Source organism: Staurois parvus, unplaced genomic scaffold (genome assembly GCF_062004578.1).
Source record: "Staurois parvus isolate SC_StPar_1 unplaced genomic scaffold, SC_StPar_1.0 ptg002516l, whole genome shotgun sequence".
In the NCBI taxonomy this organism is placed as follows: domain Eukaryota; kingdom Metazoa; phylum Chordata; class Amphibia; order Anura; family Ranidae; genus Staurois; species Staurois parvus.
Genome location: NW_028320312.1, coordinates 92,724 through 104,988, shown reverse-complemented (window position 1 = coordinate 104,988; position 12,265 = coordinate 92,724). Strand labels below are relative to the sequence as shown.

At 33.8% G+C, this 12,265-nt stretch overlaps 1 protein-coding gene across 2 annotated transcripts in view; it reads left to right on the top strand.

Moving 5' to 3' along the window:
• Window positions 1-6,230: 6,230 nt before the first annotated feature.
• Window positions 6,231-12,265, top strand: part of NAA50 (N-alpha-acetyltransferase 50, NatE catalytic subunit) — a 70,993-nt gene continuing 64,958 nt past the window's right edge. The window contains exon 1 of one of the 2 annotated variants that reach the window (XM_089666079.1): window positions 6,231-6,467. In XM_089666079.1, coding sequence (XP_089522205.1) covers window positions 6,460-6,467 — 8 coding nt within the window. In that variant the 5' untranslated portion in view covers window positions 6,231-6,459. The remainder of the gene's footprint in view (window positions 6,468-12,265) is intronic. The other variant, XM_089666078.1, reaches the window with a different exon arrangement.

Below are 12,265 nucleotides of genomic sequence, written 5' to 3'. Positions count from 1 at the left end.
AGCCATGTGGTGCCACACTGCCAAAAGAACCTGTGTAATTTCACACCTCGAAAAAAAGATAATGGAGCCTTCCCAGGAGTTCAAGGAATTCTCAAGAAGCCCACACCAGATAACATTTTTAAAAGATCCATTTTTCCCCTATGTCTCATATCTTGAAATATGAGAGACATACATAAAAGCCGGACATACCTATCATCGGATGGATGATGAGCAGGCAAACAGTTTGATGGGTCACTCGCCTTATCTCGGGCGCACGGGAAAGCAGAGAAATAGATCTCGCGAACCGTGTAGCATACAATTTCATAATTCATATCTGTTCAATCCTCAGAATTGTCTGCATAATAATTTACCCACGGGTGGGAGGTCCCTGGTGCAGATGGAAGGTTATGGACCAGAATATGAGTTAGATGTTGGCTCCAGTTTAGGGCTCCGCCTGACGATTCCTCCCTAAACAGGGGATTGGTCTTTTACTTCAGAACCACCCCCTGCTGGGAAACTTTAAAACAGGCCGTCAAGCCTAAGAGTAGGAGATGAAAACATTCTCCCATTTTTCCATCGTAACACAGGGAGATCAAAGCACCCATCTGCTCTAAAACTTGGATCTGCTAACCCAAGGCTTAATAGCAAGTAACTTAACCCTTTAACTTCTCCCTGTTATCTCTTTGCTGTGCTGTGTGGTTTTCTGTACATGTATATCTTAGTTACATCTTTTCTGTAAATATTTTATTGCACCTGTTTGACTCCTTTAGTAATAAATCTCTCTTTCTGAAAGTGTTGAACTGTTTCTATAGTTCTTAATTGCAATTTACGAATCCCTGCCTTTAAAGAGACGCTACTGTTTGTTTTAACCCTCTGTATAACAGGCCTGTATTATGACCAGGTTATGCAGTCGATTATATCAACCATCATAGTGTTATAGCTGAACGCCGAGTTTCCTCTTTCTCTGATCAAAAAGGAGGTGGTGGCAGTGTGAAGGGGTTAATTGTGTAATTAACCTGACCCAGTAAAAATCGATTCAGGCTGCTGGCACATCGATCGGTATCCATTAGCTGGAAAATCGTTGTGCAGGGTACAGCTGGGTGTGGCATTGTTACGCACGTCACATCGCGGTTGTAGATCGGCTAGCCCTTCGGTCACGAGTTTGGTGAGAAGGTCTGGGGTCTGACGCCGCGATTGTGACACTTGTCACTTAGGGGTGGACTCACTTTTGTTGCCAGCGGTGTAGACACTAATGGCGGTGTGGTGAGTTATTATGAGTGGACAGCAAATTTACATGTTATACAAGCTGTACACTGACTACGTCACATTGTAGCAAAGTGTCATTTCTTCAGTGTTGTCACATGAAAAGATAGAATACAATATTTACAAAAATGTGAAGGGGAGATACTGTATACATTGTGTACAGTCCGGGGGAGGGGGGGACTCACTTCTGGGAGATACTGTATGTATGTATATATATATATATATATATATATATATATATATATATATACACACACAGTGAAGGAAATGCGTATTTGCCCCCCGCCTGATGTTGAATGTTCGCCCTTCACAAAGAAATGATCGGTCTAACAATGGAATGTTCGGTGTATTGTAACACTGAGAGACAGAATATAACAACAAATTCAGCAGAAATGCGTCTAACAAATGATGACTGATCTGCATGTTCATGAGGGAAAGAAGGATTTGATCCCCTTCACAAAACATGACTTAGTACTTGGTGGCAAATCCCTTGTTGGCAATCACAGAGGTCAGACGTTTCCTGGAGTTGGCCCCCAGGTTCGCACACATCTCAGGAGGGATTTTGGCCCACTCCTCTTGGCAGATCCTCTCCAAGTCATTAAGGTTTGGTGGCTGACGTTTGGCAACTCGAACTTTCAGCTCCCTCCACAGATTTTCCATCGGATTAATGTCTGGAGACTGGATAGGCCACTCCAGGACCTTAATGTGCTTCTTCTTGAGCCGCTCCTTTGTTGCCTTGGCCGTGTGTTTTGGGTCATTGTCATGCTGGAACACCCATCCACCACCCATTTTCAATGCCCTGGCTGAGGAAAGAAGGTTCTCACCCAAGATTTGATGGTACATTGCCCCGTCCATCGTCCCTTTGATGCGGTGCAGTTGTCCTGTCTTCTTAGCAGAAAAACACCCCCAAAGCAGAATGTTTCCACCACCATGTTTCACAGTTGGGATGGTGTTCTTGGGGTCATAGGCAGCATTCCTCCTCCTCCAAACACGGCGAGTTGAGTTGATGCCAAAGAGCTGGATTTTGGTCTCATCTGGCCACAACACTTCCCACCAGTCCTCCTCTGCATCATTCAGATGTTCAGTGGCAGACTTCAGAGGGGCCTGGCCATGTGCTTTCTTGAGCAGAGGGACCTTGCGGACACTGCAGGATTTCAGTCCTTGTCGGCGTAGTGTGTTACCAATTGTTTTCTTGGTGACTGTGGTCCCAGCTGCCTGGAGATCATTGACAAGATCCTCACGTGTAGTTCTGGGATGATTCCTCACTGTTCTCATGATCATTGACACTCCACGAGGTGAGATCTTGCATGGTGCACCAGACCTAGGGAGACTGACACTTGTTTTGTGTTTCTTCCATTTGTGAATGATTGCACCAACTGTTGTCACCTTCTCACCAAGCTGCTTGGCCATAGTTTGGTAGCCCAGTCCAGCCTTGTGTAGGTCTACAATCTTGTCCCTGACATCCTTGGACAGCTCTTTGGTCTTTGCCATGGTGGAGAGTTTGGAATCTGATGGTTTGATGGCTCCTGTGGACAGGTGTCTTTTATACAGGTAACAAAATGAGATTAGCAGCACTCCCTTTAAGAGACTGCTTCTAATCTCAACTTGTTACCTGTGTGAGAGACACCTGGGAGCCAGAAATCCTGCTGAATGATAGGGGATCAAATCCTTCTTTCCCTCATGAACATGCAGATCAGTCATCATTTGTTAGACACATTTCTGCTGAATTTGTTGTTGTATTCTGTCTCTCAGTGTTACACCGAACATTCCATTGTTAGACCGATCATTTCTGTGTGAGGGGCGAACATTCAACATCAGCAGGGGAGCAAATACGCATTTCCTTCACTGTATATATATATATATGTACACATTATTGTTTCCCAAATCCAGGCAAAATACTTTTTTATAGTTGGGAAGGGCTAGAACCTCTGCCAGGTATATTTCTGTCTTTGTCTTCCTGTCACGGTTAAATAATATCCTTGCTATACAGTAGGTGTAGGCCATTTACGTGCCACTCCTAGAATGTTGCTAAGGATGTTGCTAAGAAAAGCCTAGCTGTTACTACTCAATTTCACCATCACAGGAGTGAACTCTTTCTTCAAACCCCCCCTCACATGCTGTTTCTCTCCTCTGATGCCTTCTCCCTGAGTTAAGCATTTGAGAGCTCACTCCGGTGATGGTGAAGGTGATCAGTAACACTAGGCTTCTCTTAGCAACATCCTTAGCAACATTCTAGTTTTCCAGTCAGGCTTCATGAGGTATGTAAATGGCCTACACCTATAGCCTGGGCATTAACTTTGGTCACAGCTGCACTGTTTGTTGTATCTACAGACACCCCTGATCTGCATAGGCAGTTTTTGGTAAAGGTACTCTATCCCTTTAAGGCTGCAGTATTGTATATGGAGGGTCCGCGCACACGGCTGCATTGTGCTCAGTAATCGTGTGCTGTGTTCAGCTGCATGGAATCAAAGTGGAAGATTCTGTGTGTGCGGCTATGTGTGTAAAACATGTTCATGTATGCATCCCGGGATATACAGACGGGGGCGTTTTATGGGCGTTTACAGGTCTGAACAGCAGCACCTGTGTGACCGAGCCCTACATTGTTCCCCTGTGCACTGTGATGAATGGGAGCCTATGAGCCGCCATCGACTCCCAGACCACCCATCAGCCCTGCAAGGGGCACAATGATCCTGAGAGGTTCTGGTGTCACCGTCCCTTAGTGAGGCAACTTTGAGGGTGAAAAAGGTCAGATTTCTGTGTGACAGATTCTGTTTGAATGTACCAAGAAAACAGCCAAAGGTCTGAATCATACACAGCTACAAGGAGCTTTGTCAAAAAGTTTTTATTATCAAGGTATTATTATTATGTTGTTATAATAATGTTTTATTAATACTTTTATAATATTCATAATATTAATAAAAGTTTTATTAAGTATTATTATTATCATTATTATTATTAATAATAATCATAATAATAAAAAAAGTTGTAAAAAAAGTTGTATTAAAGTTTTATTAGGAAGTTTCATTATTTTTTTATTATTATTGTTATTATTATTATTAATAATAATAATATTAATTGAAAGTTTTATTAAATATTATTATTATTATTATTATTAATAATAATAATAAAAAGTTGTATTAAAGTTTTATTATGAAGTTTCAGTAATTTATTATTATTATTAATAACAATAATATTAATTACAAGTTTTATTAAATATTATTATTATTATTATTATTAATAATAATAATAAAAAAAGTTATATTAAAGTTTTATTACGAAGTTTCATTAATTTATTATTATTGTTATTGTTATTATTAATAATAATATTAATTAAAAGTTTTATTAAATATTATTATTATTAATAATAATAAAAAGTTGTATTAAAGTTTTATTATGAAGTTTCATTAATTTATTATTATTAATAACAATAATATTAATTAAAAGTTTTATTAAATATTATTATTATTATTATTATTATTATTAATAATAATAATAATAATAATAAAAAAGTTATATTAAAGTTTTATTACGAAGTTTCATTAAATTATTATTATTATTATTGTTATTATTAATAATAATATTAATTAAAAGATTTATTAAATATTATTATTATTATTATTATTATTATTAATAATAATACTAATAAAAAAGTTGTATTAAAGTTTTATTAGGAAGTTTCATTAATTTATTATTATTATTATTATTATTATTATTATTATTAATAATAATAATATTAATTAAAAGTTTTATTAAATATTATTATTATTAATAATAATAATAATAATAATAATAAAAAAAGTTGTATTAAAGTTTTATTAGGAAGTTTCATTAATTTATTATTATTATTATTGTTATTATTAATAATAATAATATTTTATTATGTGGTTTTATTAAGGTTTTATTACTAATATTATTATTTTATTTTCTTTAATAATGTTTTGTAAAGGTGTTTTCTTCATGTTTTTTTTCCTTTCATTATTAACAATATTAAAAACAATTATTACTTATTATTATTATTAATAATAATAATAATAATAATAATAATAATGTTGTTTTAAGTTGTTTTATTAAGGTTTTATTACTAAAATTATTGTGATTATTTTTATTGTTGTTATTATGAATAGCATTTTATTAAGATGTTTTATTAATCCCTTCTTCTTCTTCTTCTTCTTATTATTATTATTAATAATAATAATAAAAACGTTTGATAAGATTTTGATTATCATTATTAATAGCAATAATTACAGTAATAGTAATATTAATGAATTCTCAGCAATAATTAAAGACTTATTCGGCTGTTTCATTAATTATTATTATTGATAATAATAATGTTTTAATAAGGTGTTTATTAAGTTTTTTTCTTGATTATTATTTTTAATAACGTTTTATTGAGGTGTTTTAATCATGCTTTCTTCTTAATATTATTTTTTAAGAAAAGGGTTTTACTACAGTGTAATTATTTTGAATAATAATAAAGTTTCATTAAGGTGTTCTATTAAAGTGTTATTATTATTACTATTATTATTATTAATAATATAGTTTCATTAAGTTTTTTTTAAAGTTGTATTACTATCATTAAGGTGTTTTATTATTGTTACTATTATGTGTTTCATTAAGGTTTATTTTTAATGTTTTATTACTATTAATAAAGTATTATTAAGGTGTTTTTTTAATGTTAATTATAATGAATTTCATTAAGATGTTTTATTAATATTAATACAGTTTTAATAAGGTGGTATATAAATAGTTGCTCTCCTTTCATCCTTTGAAGTAATGAATGACAACCAAGACGTTCTGCGCATGTGCCCAGGCCTGCACGTAATCTCCACCCAGCTGAGGTCCCACCAGCAACGCGCTTGCGCTCCTCTTGGCTCCTCCTCCCTCTACCCAGCAGCTTCGCGATAGGCCTTCCGCAGAGCGCAGGCGCGAGAAGCCCTCGCCGGGCCGCTTTCCAGCGCTGCCGTGACTGGAGGGTGCGCTCTGCGCATGCGTGCAGCCATCTCCCGGCTCGGGGAGCCCTTCGCGCCATTCGGAGGAGTCGGCCGGGTCACGTGTGGCGGGTCCGGAGGAGGAGGAGGAGGGGGGGGCACCGGCCGGCTGAGACACCGAGCTTACCTCAGAGAGGAAGACGAGAGAGAGAAGGAGGGGGGTGGGGTGCACCGGGACTGAGACTCCGCCCCACACCGCCCGGGACACCGAGGGGGAGCCGCTGACACCATGAAGGGGTGAGAGAACCCGGGACGCTGGGGGAGGGGAGAAAACCTGGGACTGGAGGGGGGAGGGGGGCAGTGAGAGGAGGAGGGGCAGTGACACCATGAGGGGTGGGTGGGATGTGTGCCTGTACTGGGGGGGCACCTGACTGTGTGCGTGTATGTATAGGTGTCAGTGTACTGGCTGTGTGCTATAGACACCTCCACACACCGGGCTCAGTACTCCTACCTCTGCCACACAGTCACAGGGAACACCGTGCAGTCAGAACAATTCTATATTGTCATGTGCAACTGGAGGATACATACAAAAATATATATACACACCACAATCTTAAGATAAAATATATTATATATACAGCCATATAATAGAGGAAAAAAAATAAAATGTTTATATATATATATATAGAGGTACCCGCTAAGAAAAATTTAAAAAAATTATATTCCCATATACAGGTATATATATTTTTTCTTTCTTTAATATCCTTATACATTCAAATAAAATATGTATTTTGAATGTATACAGTCTGAAGGAAAAAAAAATGATCTCACACCTAGAATAAAAATTATCTAAAAAAGTAAAAACACAAAATATATGTATAGGTGTACTAAAAAAAACAATACATATATCCTGTTTTTTTTTTTTTTTTTTCTTAATCTTTATACAGACTTATAATAATAAAAATATATACTTTTAAGGATGTAATAAAATCTCAAGAAAATAATTTTAAAGTGTATAATAATACATATATCCTTCTTTTTTTTGGGGTTTTTTTAAACGGTCTTTATACAGACTTATAATAATAAATATATACTTTTTATGGATGTAATAAAATCTCAAGATAAAATAATTTTAAATTATATATAATACATATATCCTTCTGGTTTTTTTTTTGGGGGGGGGGTTAACAATCTTTATACAGACTTATATTAATAAATATACACTTTTTTATGGATGTAATAAAATCTTAAGATAAAATAATTTTAAAGTGTGTATATATATAATAATAATATTAATCCATATATCCTTCTGTTTTTTGTTTTGTTTTTTTTTAAACAATCTTTATACAGGCTTATAATAATAATAATAATAAAAAGATATACTTTTTAAGGATGTAATAAAATCTCAAGAAAATAATTTGAAAGTATATAATAATAATACATATATCCTTCTGTTTTTTGTTTTTTTTGGGGGGGGGGTTAACAATCTTTATACAGACTTATATTAATAAATATACACTTTTTATGGATGTAATAAAATCTTAAGATAAAATAATTTTAAAGTATATATAATAATATTCATCCATATATCCTTCTGTTTTTTGTTTTTTTTTAAACAATCTCTTTATACAGGCTTATAATAATAATAAAAATATATACTTTTTAAGGATGTAATAAAATCTCAAGATAAAATAATTTTTAAGTATCTATAATAATAATACATATATCCTTTTTTTTTGGGGTTTTTTTTTTTAAACAATCTTTATACAGACTTATAATAATATTAAAGATATACTTTTCATGAATGTAATAAAATATCAAGATAAAATAATTTTATATATATATATATAAATAAAATAATAATAATACATATATCCTGTTTTTTTTTTTAACAAACCTTATACAGATCTATAATAATAATAAAGATATACTTTTTATGGATGTAATAAAATCTCAAGATAAAATAATTTTAAAGTGTATATATATAATACATATATCCTTCTGTTTTTTTTTATTATATATACTTTAAAATTATTTTATCTTGAGATTTTATTACATCCATAAAAAGTATATCTTTATTATTATTATAGATCTGTATAAGGTTTGTTAAAAAAAAAAAACAGGATATATGTATTATTATTATTTTATTTATATATATATATATATAAAATTATTTTATCTTGATATTTTATTACATTCATGAAAAGTATATCTTTAATATTATTATAAGTCTGTATAAAGATTGTTTAAAAAACCCCCCAAAAAACAGGATATATGTATTATTATTATTATTATTATTATTACTATTATTATATATACTTAAAAATGATTTTATCTTGAGATTTTATTACATCCTTAAAAAGTATATATTTAACATTATTATAAGTCTGTATAAAGATTGTTATAAAAAAATAAATAAAAAAATAAATAAATAAATATATATATATCCCCCTTTTTTTACCTGTCTTTATACATCCATACAATTGTGTTTATATATATATATATATATATATCCCCCTTTTTTTACCTGTCTTTATACATCCATACTATTGTGTTTATTTATATATATATATATATATATATATATATATATATATATATATATATATATATAAAAAGCATAATTGTATGGATGTATAAAGACAGGTAAAAAAAGGGGGTATATATATATATATATATATATATATATATATATATATATATATATATATATATATATATAATTTCAGTAAAATATATTATATGGACTTCTAAAGGTTCATATAAATATACAAAAAAAAAAACGGAAGAGGGGGATAATATTATTACTATTGTTATTATTCAGGATTTATGTAGCACCAGCAGTATACACAGTGCTGTACAATATATTGGGGGACCGTACAATTACAGTACAGAAGGAATAGGAGGGCCCTGCTCATGGAGCTTACAATCTAAAGGGTGTGTGTGTGCCGGGGCGAACTGAGCAGTCGGACACTGCCCGAAGGCCTGGGGTCAGTAGGGGGCCCCATGAGACGCCCCTGGTACCTTTCATTGGCTTTTTTCATAGGCTTTTTTGGGTATGGGTGAAGACACAGGGGCCCCATGATCCCCTATTTCCCGGGGGCCCCATGAGTTGTCAGTCTACCCCAGTGTGTGTATATATATATAATCCTCCAATGTATCGTTTCTGTGGAGTAAAGAAAACACCCCCCAAGTGTATATCTGTATTTTATTTTTGTTCTCTGCACATAACTGTAATAATACTTTGGCACATCTTTCTAAAGCTGGGGAATGTGACATAACTGCACCAAACTTTGTCTGGGGGGGGGGGGATCTCCCTGCCCTGAGTGTGTTGCACGTTGGTGATGGAGAAGTCACATCCGTGGCTCTATAAGACCTTGTAGCGGTGACACGGCTCAGTCCTGGAAGGAGCCGAAGATAGATTTTATCATGATTGATATGATGAAGTGAACCCCGGACTATGCCGTCTGTGTAGTCACACTCGCTGGAATACTCTGCAATGTATCGATGTCTTTGTACAATGTCGTCTTCATACACATCTCTATGTACGCACACACTGGTGACCATTCTCTGTGGCAGATCTATAAATCACTCTGACATTCACCAAACTTTCTCTGCCGGTAGACCTTCTGTTGCCTCGTGTCAGTCACATGTCCGTGATGAATTCTCCAGCAGAGAATGTTGAGTGAAAAGTCACTTTCACAGCTTTATAAATAAACCTTTAAGTAATGTCACGTAGCCGTGTGTTGTAAGAGCCGAGTGTATGGAGACATTTTATACTCTGATTGCTTGAGGTGATTGTAGCCGTATTAGTGCACTTGTGGCAGGAACAATTGAGTACTGACGTCATAGTTTTTTTTATTTGCACTAACATACAATTTTGAGGACAAGCTTTCGGGTAATGTCCCCTTCTTCATGGTCCAGGAAGTAGTACTGCTTGGACCTTGAAGAAGGGGACATAACCCGAAAGCTTGTCCTCAAAATTGTATGTTAGTGCAAATAAAAAAAGTATGACGTCAGTACTCAATTGTTTATACTCTTAGATTGTAAGCTCCCAGGATCAGGGCCCTCCTATCCCTCTTGTATTGAAATGTATTGTTGCTGTATTGTCTCCCATTATATTGTAAAGTGCTGAGCAAACTGTTGGTGCCATAAATCCTGTATAATAATAATAATAATATAAATCCTGTATAATAATAATAATAATAATATAAATCCTGTATAATAATAATAATAATATAAATCCTGTATAATAATAATATAAATCCTGTATAATAATAATAATATATAAATCCTGTATAATAATAATGTAACAATGTAAAGCACAGACTATTATCTATGTTGTGACTGCATGGAATACGCTACAATGTAACCTATCTGTATATTAGGTATGTACAATGTTATTAAATATATTTTAAAATATTCTTCCCAAATATATTGCCATATATTTGAAATGCTAAAATTTTGGCCGTATTCAATATATTTCAATTAAATAAAAAAAAAAATAAAAAAAATAAAATATATATATATATATATATATATATATATATATATATATATATATATATATATATATATATATATATATATATATATATATATATATACACTTCCGCCTGGCAGTACTTGGGTCGTTGGTTCGAATCCCAGCCACGGCACCACCTGCCTGGAGTTTGCATGTGATCCATGTGCCTGCATGGGTTTCCTTCGGGTACTCCGGTTTCCTCCCACACTCCAAAGACATGCTGGTAGGTTAATTGGCTCCGGTCTAAATTGGCCCTAGTATGTGTATGTATGAATGTGAGTTAGGGACCTTAGATTGTACGCCCCTTGAGGGTTAGGGACTGATGTGAATGTACAATATATATGTAAAGCGCTGTGTAAATGGACTGTGTGGTATAAGTACCTGAAATAAGTAATATGTATGTATCTGTATGTATGTATATATGTGTGTGTGTGTATGTATGTATATATAATATTCCTAGATTGTAAGCTCGAATGAGCAGGGCCCTCGATCCCCTCATGTTTTGCATTGTATTGGTATTGTCATTCTGTCACATGTTCTGTCCCCCTCTGTAATGTACAGCGCTGAGCGAACTATTGGCGCTTTATAAATACTGTATTATAATAAATATATGTATATATCATGCTGAAATGCGTTTACAAAATATATGAAAAATTATTTTTTAAATACATTTCAAATATACTGTGTGTCTTTAAAAATACAAATCTACATTTTTGTAATGCATTTACAAATATATTTTAAAATGACGTTTTTTTTAATACGTTTATATATATTTTTGAAAATATTTTTTTTAAATATATGCTTCAGATTTTTATTTTAACATATAAAAAAAGTCATTTTAACATATTTTTACATATATTTGTAAATGCATTCCGAAAAGGGCGATATGGATTTTTAAAGATGTATACAGTATATTTGAAATGTATTTTTAAAAATATTTTCATTTTTTTTGTAATAAAAATGCATTTCAACATACAGTATATATGTATATGTGTGTATGTGTGTATATATATATATGTATATGTGTGTGTGTGTGTGTGTGTGTGTGTAAAATATATATATATATATATATATATATATATAATCTTTATATTTTTAATATGGCCAAAATTGTAGCATTTCCAATATAGGTCAAGAATATGGGAAGAATATTTTCAAAATATATTTCAAATATATTTTTCTTCCATGTGGGATCCTATAGGCTGAAACCTGCTGTGTCTGATGGTAAATCCATCCAAATAATGTGTGTATTGCAGCTGGACAGGCTGCTGGATGGGACGGCTTTCTTATTGGGTGGTTCCAGGTGATGCGTGTCCCTTTTGGGGGTCTCGGTGTGAGGGGATTTGACACTTGAGGAGGTTGGGGCTGAGGGGGTTTTTGATGTGAGTGGCATGCTGTGTGGGCTGGACTCTGCTTGTCTTCAGCGCCAATCGCAGGAACTGGCGAGGAGGAGGGGCGGGTCACGGTGTACTAGGATCGGCTGGGGCCAAGAGTGAGAGCCTTTCCGCACAGTGGCGGGTCTGCTGGTGGAGGGAGCACTTGGGTGCCGGTGTGTGGAGAGCAAAAGAGA